The sequence below is a fragment of the Nematolebias whitei genome, chromosome 3 (genome assembly GCF_014905685.2).
Source record: "Nematolebias whitei isolate Nwh7 chromosome 3, NemWhi1, whole genome shotgun sequence".
Lineage (NCBI taxonomy): Eukaryota > Metazoa > Chordata > Actinopteri > Cyprinodontiformes > Rivulidae > Nematolebias > Nematolebias whitei.
In genome coordinates, this window is record NC_056500.1 from 35918023 (window position 1) to 35930642 (window position 12620).

General features: G+C 40.0%; 1 protein-coding gene across 1 annotated transcript in view; it reads left to right on the forward strand.

The window, feature by feature from the left end:
- The first annotated feature begins 9355 nt into the window (after positions 1–9355).
- enam (enamelin) overlaps positions 9356–12620 on the forward strand; it is a 5782-nt gene continuing 2517 nt past the window's right edge. The window contains exons 1-7 of the mRNA XM_037674925.1: positions 9356–9408; positions 9564–9625; positions 10317–10340; positions 10510–10575; positions 10673–10714; positions 10796–10819; positions 10913–10963. Coding sequence (XP_037530853.1) covers positions 9572–9625; positions 10317–10340; positions 10510–10575; positions 10673–10714; positions 10796–10819; positions 10913–10963 — 261 coding nt within the window. The 5' untranslated portion in view covers positions 9356–9408; positions 9564–9571. The remainder of the gene's footprint in view (positions 9409–9563; positions 9626–10316; positions 10341–10509; positions 10576–10672; positions 10715–10795; positions 10820–10912; positions 10964–12620) is intronic.

Consider the following 12620-nt stretch of genomic DNA (forward strand, 5'->3'; position numbering starts at 1 on the left):
GATAGATAGATAGATAGATAGATAGATAGATAGATAGATAGATAGATGTATATTTAAATAAACTGGTGCTGGTCATAAAATTAGAATATCATGAAAAAGTTGATTTATTTTAGTAATTACATTCAAAAAGTAAAACTTGTATATTATATTCATTCATTACACACAGACCATTATATTTCAAATGTTTGTTTACTTTAATGTTGATAATTACCATATAACTGGCAACTAATGAAAACCCAATTTCAATATCTCAGAAAATTAGAATATTGTGAAAAGGTACAATATTTAAGACACCTGGTGCCACACTCTAATAAGCTAATTAACTGAAAACACCTGCAAAGGCCTTTAAAGGTTCTCTCAGTCTAGTTCTGTAGGCTACACAATCATGGGCAAGACTGCTGAATTGAAAGTTGTCCAAAAGATGACCAATGACACCTTGTACAAGGAGGGCACGACACAAAAGGTCATTGCTAAAGAGGCTGGCTGTTTACAGAGCTCTGTGTCCAAGCACATCAATAGAGAGGCAAAGGGAAGGAAATGATGTAGTAGAAAAACGTGTCAAAGCAATAAAGATAAATGCACCCTGGAGAAGATTATGAAACAAAACCCATTCCAAAATGTGGGGGAGATTCACAGAGTGGTCTGCAGCTAAAGTCAGTATTTCGAGAACTACCACGCTCAGACGTATGCAAGACACATGTTTCAGCTGTGGCATTCCTTGTGTCAAGCCACTCTTGAAGAAGTGACAACGTCAGAAGAGTCTCGTCTGGGACTGCTGCTGAGTGGTCCAAAGTTATGTTCTCTGATGAAAGTAAATTTTACATTTCCTTTGGAAATCAAGGGCCCAGAGTCTGGAGGAAGAGAGGAGAGGCACACAATTCACGTTGCTTGAAGTCCAGTGTCAAGTTTTCACAGTCAGTGATGGTTTGGGGTGCCATGTCATCTGTTGGTGTTGGTCCACTGTGTTTTCTGAGGTCCAATGTCAGCACAACCATCTACCAGGAAGTTTTAGAGCACTTCATGCATCCTGCTGCTGACCAACTTTATGAAAATGCAGATTTCATTTTTCAGCAGGACTTGGCATCTGCACCCAGTGCCAAAGCTATCAGTACCTGGTTTAAGGACCACGGTATCCCTGATTTTAATTGGCCAGCAAACTCGCTTGACCTTAACCCCATTGACAATCTATGGGGTATTGTGAAGAGGAAGATGTGGTACACCAAAGTCAACAATTCAGAAGAGCTCAAGGCCACTATCAGAGTACTCTGGGCTCTCATAACACCTGAGCAATGACACAGACTGATCAATCAAAGCCATGTCCAGAAAAACACTCATCTCCAAAAGTACAAACATTAACTACTCAAATCCCTCTGTGGCATACGGCTTGTTTCTTATAACTATAATTCAGCTGAGAAAGGAAAGAAAAAAATGCTTGTGGTTTATGCACACGCCAGAGGAGATGAGGAGAAAAGGATACAATTACAGAAAATAAAAAAACACATGCAAATGTTCCCAGTGACTCGAGTCTGAAACCATCCTGAAACTTGTACTTTCAACACAAGAGCAGATATTATGTCTTCTTTGCTGCAGGACATTGTACTTAATATAAATTGCTTCAGTGGTTTGGCAAATTTCCCCACAGTGAAATTTAACTGCCGTACAAAAATAAACACCACCGAGGGAACGATCCGTCTGATACCTGCTCCCCTGGAGACAAAAAGCCTGTTTTAACAAGATTTAACACTCATCTCTTCAAAGACACTAAAGAAAGGAAACATGTAGGCACCATCCTCCCATTCTAACACTGTCTCTTCATTCCAAGAACATCATAAACCTTTTTCAACAACAGGAATTTAAGGGTATTAGTCTCAACTACAGGTAATGCTCAGAAAATTAGAATATTATGAAAAAGTTCAAATTTTCTTGTCAATAACTTCAGAAAGTGAAACTCGTATATTACATAGATTCATTACATGGAGTGAAATATTTCAAGACTATTTCTTGTAATTTTGATGATTGTAACTTAAAGATAATGAAAAACCAATATAAATAAATAAATAAAAATAGAATATAGTGAAGTGGTTCAATATTGTGAACTCCTGGTGTCAGTCAGAGTCAGAGTCAGAGTTCCTTTATTGTCGTTCGCACCACATGTGGTGCACGTGGTGAAACGAATTTATGTACACTGGGTCCCAGTTAGATCCAACAAAAAAATGTAAAAGAAAAACTGTAATAAGATCTAAGATATGAACTAAGAAAGACATCAACTAAAAATACACTAAGCATAAAAACATTACGTCAAAAAGCAGCACGAACGTGTCTGTGTGAGCAGATGAGCACGCATGAACACATCAACATGAAACAGATCAGCAGCAACATGAAACAGATCAGCAGCAAAATGATGTGATTTTTCACAGTGATTATTCTGGTTAGAGATTCATGAATCTAACAGCCTCAGGGTAAAAGCTGTTCTTCAGCTAGTGGTTCTACACTTAATGCTCCTCAACCTCCTTCCTGAGGGGAGAGGGGCAAAAAGTGTGTGTGCTGGGTGAGTGGGGTCCTTCATGATGCAGGTGGATCTCTTCCTACATCTAGAGGTGGTGGGGAGACTGACTCCAACAGACTTCTGTGCAGCCTTCACCACTCTCTGCAAAGCTTTTCTTTCTGCAGCTGTGCAGCCTCCATGCCACATGTTGATGATGGAGCACAGGATGCTCTCCACTGCACACCCGTAGAAGGAGGTGAGGACTGAGCTTCCCAGACCAGCTCGTCTCAGCCACCTGAGGAAGAAGAGTCTCTGATGAGCTTTCTTGATCAGGCTGGTGGTGTTGTTGCCTCAGCTGAGGTCATTCAGGTGTACATCGAAGTACTTGTAGTTGGAGACCACTTCCACCGCAGTTCCTCTTATGTTCAGGGGGGTGTAGGTGTGTTTGTTCCTTCTGAAGTCCACCATCATCTCCTTTGTTTTCCTCACATTGATGTGTAGGTTATTCTCTCTCTGATCAGCTGACTAATTCCTGGACATGAGCTACAAATGTCTCATTCCTCAAGTCCAGACACTCCTGAACCAGAGACAACATCAGAAGTGTCTTACCTGCTGAGGAGACAACAAACTGGACAGTGGTCCAATGTCCTCTTTTCAGATTAAAGTACATTTTCATGTCATTTGTAAATCAAGATCCCAGAGTCAGGAGGAAGAGTGGAGAGGTCCAGAATACATGTTGCTTGAGGTCCAGAGAAAAGTTTCCACAGAAATGGTTTGTCCATGTCCTCTGCTGGTGTTGGTCCACTGGGTTTTCTGAAGTCCACAGTCCACGCAGCATCTAACAGGACATTTTAGAGACTTCATGCTTCTTCTGCTGACAAGCTTTATGGAGATGCTGATTTCATTTTCCAGCAGGACTCAGCACCGGCACACACTGACAAAAGTACCAACAGCTGGCTCTGGAATAATCCAATTCTTTTTTCCTTTTTTTTCATTATTTGTAAGCCATAATAGGGCAGCCCAGTGGCGCAACTGGTAGAGCTGCTGCCTCTCAGCAAGCAGGTCCCTGGTTCAAATCCCGGTCCGGGGGCCTTTCTGTGTGGAGTTTGCATGTACTCTCTGTGCATGCGTGGGTTTTCTCTGGGTACTCCGGTTTCCACCCAGAGACCAAAAATATGCATGTTGGCTGATTGGTAACTCTAAATTGTCCCTAGGTGTGAGTGAGAGAGTGAATGATTGTTTGTCTCGTTTGTTTCTATGTGTCCCTGTGATGGACTTGCGACCCGTCCAGGGTGTACCCCGCCCCTCGCACAGTGATTGCTGGACATGGGCACCAGCGACTCCCGTGACCCAAAATGGAAGAAGTGGCTAAAAGATAATGGATGGATGGATGGATGGATGAAGTTTGGTTGAATCATTTTGAGCAGATATGAAGCTAGGACCCGGACATCTTGTTTTAACTTTGACCGTACAATGTTCAGTCAGGTCATCTGAAAAATTTCTTTTTTGTTTTTTGCTGAGACGTTTTGTCCTTCATCCAAAGGTCTTCTTCAGTCCGAGGAGCCACAAATAAACTGGAGTCCCACAAGCACCAACTTCCATAGTGGAAAAAACAGTTTGCTGGTGATAAGATTGGTTCTGGGGCCTGCCTTCTCCCCGTCAACTCCTCTAAGGCAGCCAACAATCTTAGAGGAACTTGTGAACTTTGACATTAATTTGTGACCTTGACCTTGTAGCTTGGGTTATGAAAAGTGTGTGTGACACTTAATCTAGTGATGATGCATGTTTGTATAGAGTTTCATAAAATTATATTGAGTGGATCAGAAGTTGTCTTCCAGTCAGGAGAAAGTTTGCAGACGTATGCACGGATGAACCAAAATCCATCTGTCTTTGGACGGACACATAAAAGTCTTTGACTCTGAGTAACATGAATAAGATCTTAGTCAGTTTTATGTGCCATCAGACAGCTGAAGCAAAGACTTCCTACAAAATCCAACTTGAGTGATGCTGTCCTGGATCAGTATGTTTCCAGGCCTCAGATGCTCGTGTTTGAGGATGAGCGATGTTGTGGTTTTTATGAAAGCCCAGAAACAGGAGAACGAAGTTCAGAGCCACAGATACCACCTTATTTCATCAGGCCGGTCTTGTGCACATCCTGCAGTAATCAGGTACGTAGAGCTCCTGTTTCTGTTGATTTTTCTGTCACTTTTAATCATGGAGTCTCCATCTCCAGAAATGATTTACAGGATGTCAGGACTGGGTGCCCAGGTGCTCTGGGAACCGTTTCTAAATTTAGGTGGTTTTCATTATGCATAACCACAAAATCTGTGCTGGAAACAGCTGAGCCTTCCAATCAGAGTTTGACAAACAGATCTTCATTCCACAGCAGTGAATACCTTAAATATTGCCTCACCAAAAGCTTGAGTCAGCAGATCAGAAATATTAATTAGGCTGCTGTTGCTCTGCTAAAGACAAGCAGTTTAATTAAGATGGTTAGAGAAAAGTATTCCTGCTAGACCAGACAATAATCACCTTATAACCTCAAAAACTAATCCACCGCAGCAGATCTTTGAAGAATTAATTAAGCGATTATTATCTTTGAGTGGAAACTCGTTGTTTCAGCAGATCTGAGTCCAGATTGTCTGGGAAACACCTTTGCAGGTTGGAGTCTTTCATTATCTGATCTGGAACCAGCAAAATCAAAACAAGAGTAATGGACCTGCAGTGCCAAAAATCACTGTTATGAGCTGCCACACCAGCTAAAGCAAACACAACGAGAGGCTCGAGCTTCTCATTAGCTGTGTGTGTTTGTGTGTGTGTAAGAGAGAGAGAGAGAGAGAGAGAGAGAGAGAGAGCACTTAGGCCTACACACCAACGGTAAAGTAACTTTGTTTAATCTTTGTATGAAAAAAAAAAAAACATTTGAAAATGAATCCTCCTGCAAAAAATATCTACAGGTGCTGGTCATAAAATTAGAATATCATAAAAAAGTTGATTTATTTCAGTAATTCCATTCAAAAAGTGAAACTTGTATATTATATTCATTCATTACACACAGATTGATATATTTCAAACGTTTATTTATTTTAATGTTGATGATTATAACTGACAACTAATGAAAACCCCAAATTCAGTATCTCAAAAAATTAGAATATTAATTAAAACCAATATAAAGAAGGATTTTTAGAAATGTTGGCCAACTGAAAAGTATGAACATGAAAAGTATGAACATGAAAAATATGAGCATCTACAGCACTCAATACTTAAAGCTCCCACATACTCGGGTGTACAGTGTGTACTCCGTGAGCCATGTGGACTCTGCGCGCACTGTCTGCAGACAGTTGAGACTTCATACTCGAGCGTGCGCTCTAATGGGCTGCAGCCCAGCGCTGCAGGCAAGTGGCGTTTACCTTTGGGACAAATTGAGGTTGCCGATTGGTCATTTACTGACACACCTACTGGATTGATTGACAGGTCAAAAAAAAAAAAAAGAGAGCTGCAAGGTGGCCATGGGGACAGATAGCTGGCAGCCCAGGAGCAGTGGCAGCGGTGTTCTGTGTTTATATGTTGTTAATAAAAAGTTCTAAAAAACAAACAAACAAACAAACAAAAAACCATAGAGCTCTGGCCCTGCAGCTCACTCATCAGACCGGCCCACCAGGAAATCTCCAGACCCTCCCGCAGCCATGTTGGACCTGAATTTATTTCTCTCATGATAAGTTCCTTAATTTCTCACAATTTCAGTCATGGCGTCAACAGACGAGGAGGAAGAGACCGCTTGCCTATTGGCAATAAAAAATAAAATAAAAGGCCATTAGACCAGACAAGGGATGAAGAAGGGGAATTTAATACATTAGTGTTGCAAACAGTCCATCGCCAGGCAGTTTATTGTGCAACACTGAGTATGCGAACACAGTCATAAAAATTGATCTTTGCAAGGACTTGGCTTGCAGGCATCCACTTTGAGTCTGCCTAGAGTACGCGCAGACCTCTGCAGAGTGAAGTACCCCCGAATATGTGGCAGCTTTTAGTTGGAGCTCTTTTTGCTTGGATTACTGCAGCAATGTGGCGTAGCATGGAGTAGATCAGTCTGTGTCACTGCTCAGATGTTATGAGAGCCCAGGTTGCTCTGATAGTGGCCTTCAGCTCTTCTGAATTGTTGGGTCTGGTGTATCGCATCTTCCTCTTCACAATACCTCATAGATTTTCTATGGGGTTAAGGTCAGGTGAGTTTGCTGGCCAATTAAGAACAGGGATACTATGGTCCTTAAACCAGGTACTGGTAGCTTTGGCACTGTGTGCAGGTACCAAGTCCTGTTGGAAAATAAAATCTGCATCTTCATAAAGTTGATCAGCAGCAGGAAGTGCTTTAAAATTTCCTGGGAGATGGTTGCAATGACCTTGGACCTCAGAAACCACAGAGGACCAACACCAGCAGATGACATGGCACCCAAACCATCACTGACTGTGGAAACTTGACACTGGACATCAAACAACATGGATTATGTTCCACTCTTCTCTTCCTCCAGACTCTTGGACCTTGATATCCAAAGGAAATGTGAATTTACTTTAATCAGCGAACATAACTTCAGACCACTCAGCAACAGTCCAGTCCTTTTTGTCTTTATCCCAGGTGAGATGCTTCTGACACTGTCTCTTGTTCAAGAGTGGCTTGACACAAGGAATGCCACAGCTGAAACACATGTCTTGCATATGTCTGAGCGTGGTGGTTCGTGAAGCACTGACTCCAGCTGCAGTCCACTCTTTGTGAATCTGCCCCACATTTTGGAATGGGTTTTGTTTCACAATCCTCTCCCGGGTGAGGTTATCCCTATTGCTTGCACACTTTTTTCTATCACATATTTTGCTTCTCTTTACTTCTCTATTAATGTGCTTAGACACAGAGCTCTGTGAACAGCCAGCCTCTTTAGCAATGACCTTTTGTGTCTCGCCCTCCTTGTGCAAGGTGTCAATGGTCATCTTTTGGACAACTGTCAAGACAGCAGTCTTCTCCATGATTGTGTAGCCTACAGAACTAGACTGAGAGACCATTTAAAGGCCTTTGCAAGTGTTTTGAGTTAATTAGCTGATAAGAGTGTGGCACCAGGTCTCTTCAAAATTGAACCATTTCACATTATAATTTTCTGAGATACTGATTTGGGGGTTTTCATTAGTTGTCAGTTATAATCATCAACATTAAAAGAAATGCACATTTGAAATATATCAGTCTGTGTGTAATGGATGAATATCGTATACAAGTTTCACTTTTTGAATGGAATTACTGAAATAAATCAACTTTTTCATGATATTCTAATTTTATGACCAGCATCTGTACAGTAGTCCCTCGTTTATTGAGGGGGCTATGTTCAGGACCCCCGCAATAAGTGAAAATCCACAAAGTAGGGATGTTACATTTATATAGCACTTTGAGATTTTTGTTAATGAAAAGTGCGTTACAAATTAAATTCATATTATTTTAGTGTTTATATACAGTATATATTAAGGCTTTATAAACCCTTCCCACACTTTTGCAATGTTCTAAACTCTTAAAACTACGTCATTTTAACAACATACATATACGTAACTACTAAATTTTACTCACCAGCTCTGCAGAACAGTAGCTCGGTTCCAGTCTGACTTTGTTCTATTTTGACAGACCTACCCTGCCGGTCCTACCCTGCCAGTTCTGGTCGACTCTCTGCAGCCGTTGAGCACCACAACACTTTTGGAGGGAGCAGGACAATTGGAGGACCAGCACGGAACCATATGGTGGTCAAGATGGAGTCTAAATCTGGATGTGGGAAATCCCGGTGGGCTTCGGAGAGAATGCCGGACCTCTGGGGAGCACCTCCCCATTCGGAACATCTCAAGGGCTGGCAGGTGGCACTCAGATTCACTGATGAGTCAAGAGGTCCAGTCCATGTCCAGTTCCTGGTCGGTTCCATGCGGCTCTCTGCATCCACCGGGCACCGAATTCACTATGAATAAGGACCGAACTTTTTAGATCGGATCAAAACTTTTTCTCCATTTCAGCAGAAGACATTGGGGCTTCTGGGTAGGGGCACTGTTGGCTTCTGGGAAATGTAGTCGTTTTGAGCGGGGATACAGTGTAGGCTTATTGAGAGAAAACTACCAAATGACAGCGCCTGTTCGAATTATATTATTTGGTTAACTTTTTATTGTACAGTATCCTGTACTATCCCAATCACGAGAGTAATAATAAAGTTGACAATCATGTGTCATGTACAATTTTTGGTCTCTTGTACAATCTTACTTTGAAAAACCACAAAAGAGTGAATCCGCGGAAGTTGAACCGCGAAGTAGCGAGAGACTGTATATTGTTTGCCTGAAGTAAGAGTACTAAAACAATCCTAAGTACGCTGGAAGTTAAGACACATGAAATAATGCATATATAGTTCCAGCACAAGCTAAATTTAGCTGCTCTGTCGTTTGTTACGGCATGTAACTTTATATAAAAGACGGATACATTCATTAATGTTTTAGTTGCATTTTACTGCTGCAGTTGAGGACACCTCTGCTTTTAACTACTGCTAAACTGCACATTAATCATTTCTTTAAGCCAGTACTCTTATATTCTGTATTTGTAACAAAGAGTTGTTTTTGGCTCTCGATACAGAAACTCTTTGTTTTAATTATCTTTGGTTTGAGGGCAATAAAGATGAGAGTGTGTGCTAAGCATACCTGCACAGCGTGTAATTAACCCTAACAAGGGCCCCTACACCACATTCCTTTTTTTCAGTTTTGACATGTAAGGAGTCTTCTTCAAACGCACAGCTGCACACATTTTACTGCATTTGATTGGCTATTACAGGATATAAAGGGCATCTGTGTGGGACATGATCTAGACTGTTTCATATCTGAGGAGGAACGTGTTGACGGTTTCCCCAAGCCCAGAAGAAAAGGTGAGACATTGTTTTATATCTATGTTACAAATAAAGCTCTGTCGTCATGATTTGTGTCCTGCAGATGATATTTTTCTATTGTTTATTAAATACTAAATCATCGTTATTATGAATTAAAGTACTTAAAGTGAGTTTCTGTTCTTTTCTGTATGAAGACGTCATAATGAAGCAGTCTGTGTTCCTGATGTGTCTGTTGGCCACAACCTTTGCTGCCCCTGTGAGTTTTTCTTTTCCACTTTAATTTTTATTAACAGTTTCAATAGTAGGTAACATTTCAAAGATGTACCACATACATTTTCCAGATTATGATAGCCTAAGCAGCCTTCTCTTTACAGTAATAATTCACAAAACAAAAGGGGGTGAACATTTAAAAGTATGCATATATAAATATACATAACAATAAAATAAAATGAAAAAATAACAATAAAAAAATTAATCTGGGTTGCAGGTGTCTATAGAAATTCCTCTGTTAATGGTATTGAGTTTTCTCGTGTCTTTTCTTAGGTGTCATTCTGTGTCCATTTTTCCCACTTATACATAAAAAATGTATTTTTTTGGTTTAAGAATGGAAGTCATTCGCTCCATCTCATAAATTTCTCTAACAATATTCAGCCCTTTTTGTATGGCGGGAGCAGATATCTGGTACCAGTTCCTTGTTATAGCTTTTTTGCAGGCAGTTAACAGAATTTTAATCAAATGCGTATTTATTCAAAACACTTTATTTAGTTTCCAAGACACATTGTCTTAAAATCTTTTACTATTGGGTATCCCAAAATAGTGTTCACATTTCTCCAATACAAATCTAAATTTTGCCCCTGTGACTTTTACCAGATCGTTTTAAACCATCTTTCTTAAGGACTCTGCAATGAGCAGTCTTTGCTAACTTTAATCTTTTTTTTTAATTTTAGGTACCAGACAGTGAAAGCAGTGAGGTAGGAGGAGATTTTACTCACTTTTCTGTGAAGTTTTGACTTCTCACATCACTTTTTTTTGGACGTGTCATCAATTAAACAGCATGCAGGGAGTCTGGGAGAGAGAGGAATAATTGACTTTATTTCAGCTCATGTCTGAGGACGTCATCTTCTTTTTTTTTTTTTTTAGCAGGTTTCGGCTCATGCTAATGAGGCCCTGAGGTTGATGGAGATATACCGGCTCTACCAGCAGTCGGTAAGGATGACTTATTTCTTGCCTGAACGAATATCAGTGGTCAGCTCATCACTTCACATTATAATGAACTAATACTACTAATAATATTTTTTTTCAGGGATTAGCTGGAAACCCTTTCGTTCCTGCAGCCAACGCTCCTGTAAGTTCATTCATTTAAACTTTACAATCAGTATTTTGTCCAAAACTAAACTTTGATCTCTGTTAATATTCCTTTGTTTAGTCTCGCCCGGTCGTTTCAGCAGTGGTGAGTATATAAGTGTGCAAAAACAACATTAAAATGTTTAATTTTGTCATGAATTTTTGTTTGATTTGAAAAAAAAACGTGTTTTTGTCTCAGGTGGCTCCGGCTCCTCTTCAAGCAGAAGAAGTTTCAGATGAGGAGACGGAGGTGAGAAGGCAGCTTCTGTTTATAGTAGAATAAATGTTTTCTTTTCACAGTCAACCAAGGGACAGGTTTACTGACAGATGTCTTAAATAAATGTTAAACCTGATATTGACAGTCTACTAAAATAACCCTTGATGCTCGAGCGTTTTGTAAAACTTGGAGTGAGGGATGAACAAACTGGATCATGTTTTTTGTCATCTGAATAAATAGGAAACTATGAGAGGAGGCTACTTTTAAGCATTTAATATTAAACTTATTTATCAACCGAGAGGCACTTATTCAAACCAAACATCAGCCTAAAATGACTTTCAGTGGGTTACTTTCCCCTAAATCAAATGACAGCCTGCACACCACCAAGCTTACAGATCTCTGCGTTTAGTCGTCTGTTTAGTATCAGCCTGCTGAAATTATTCCCTGCAGATGCTTTATCTAATAAAAAGAAAACCACGAGTGCAGCCAATAGTGCTAAAATGAGTTCTGCTCCAATTAACCGGGGCCAACATGTCAAAACACAAAGGCGCTGTAATCACGATAAACAGAATAAAAACTACAAATCCAACCATTTTGCCATTCGACGAATATCAACAATGAAACAAATGTCTATTTCAGCTTCCATTGATTAAAAAGCTTTAATTTTCTTTCTTCTTCTTTTGGCTTCTCCCTTCATCAGGGGTCACCACAGCGAACTAAGCCGCATGAAAATTAAAAAGTTTTAAATAACGTAAATGTATTACAAAAATAGATTTTTTTTATTATATAACAGCAATGTTAGAACTACAACAATCAACAGAAGCCAACAATCATTAAAAAGGTGTACTTTTTCACAGGATGTTTTGGTGTGACATCATCAAGCTGGGTGTCGGCCATATTGGAGGTATAGGAAATTTAAAAGAACAAGCATAAAGCTGCTTGTTGAACTCTTCCACTCAGAATGATTTGTTCAATTAACATTGTAGAGATCTAGTAGTGTTGTATGAATGGGTAAATGAGGACACAGATTGTAGTGTAAAGTGCTTTGAGTATCTTGAAATAAGATAGAAAGGCGCTATATAAGTACAGTCCATTTACCATTTACCGTCCCAAACGTACCAACTTATATAATCAGGCGGATGAGCTTACTGCTGCTGAGTTTGTTCCGGTTCTCCTACTCGTGGACTTTTTCCAAAATGAAGGGGGAGTTGTGGAAAGAGGGGAAGTGACTGAGACTAGCTGAGCTTCATCAAACTTTGTGTGCTCACATGGTCAACTATAGGTGTGCACGTTGTCTTAAACGGTGCGGGTTGAGGATGAGTTTAGGATGAACAATAAAGTTATTGCTCACTGATGTGATGTGCTGCTGTCACATAACGACCCTACACACAGCTGCTGTAAGTTATTTAGAATTCAAAAGATCTTATTAAATTAACAACAGTGTGTCTCAAACTTCCTCCTCTGTTTACCTTCAATAATTATCTGCTGCACAGGGTTTTTATCTCTCTCTCTCTCTCTCTCTCTCTCTCTCTCTCTCTCTCTCTCTCTCTCTCTCTCTCTCTCTCTCTCTCTCTCTCTCTCTCTCTCTCTCTCTCTATATGTATGTATGTATGTATGTATGTATGTATGTATGTATGTATATATGTATGTATGTATATATATATGTATGTATATATATATGTATGTATAT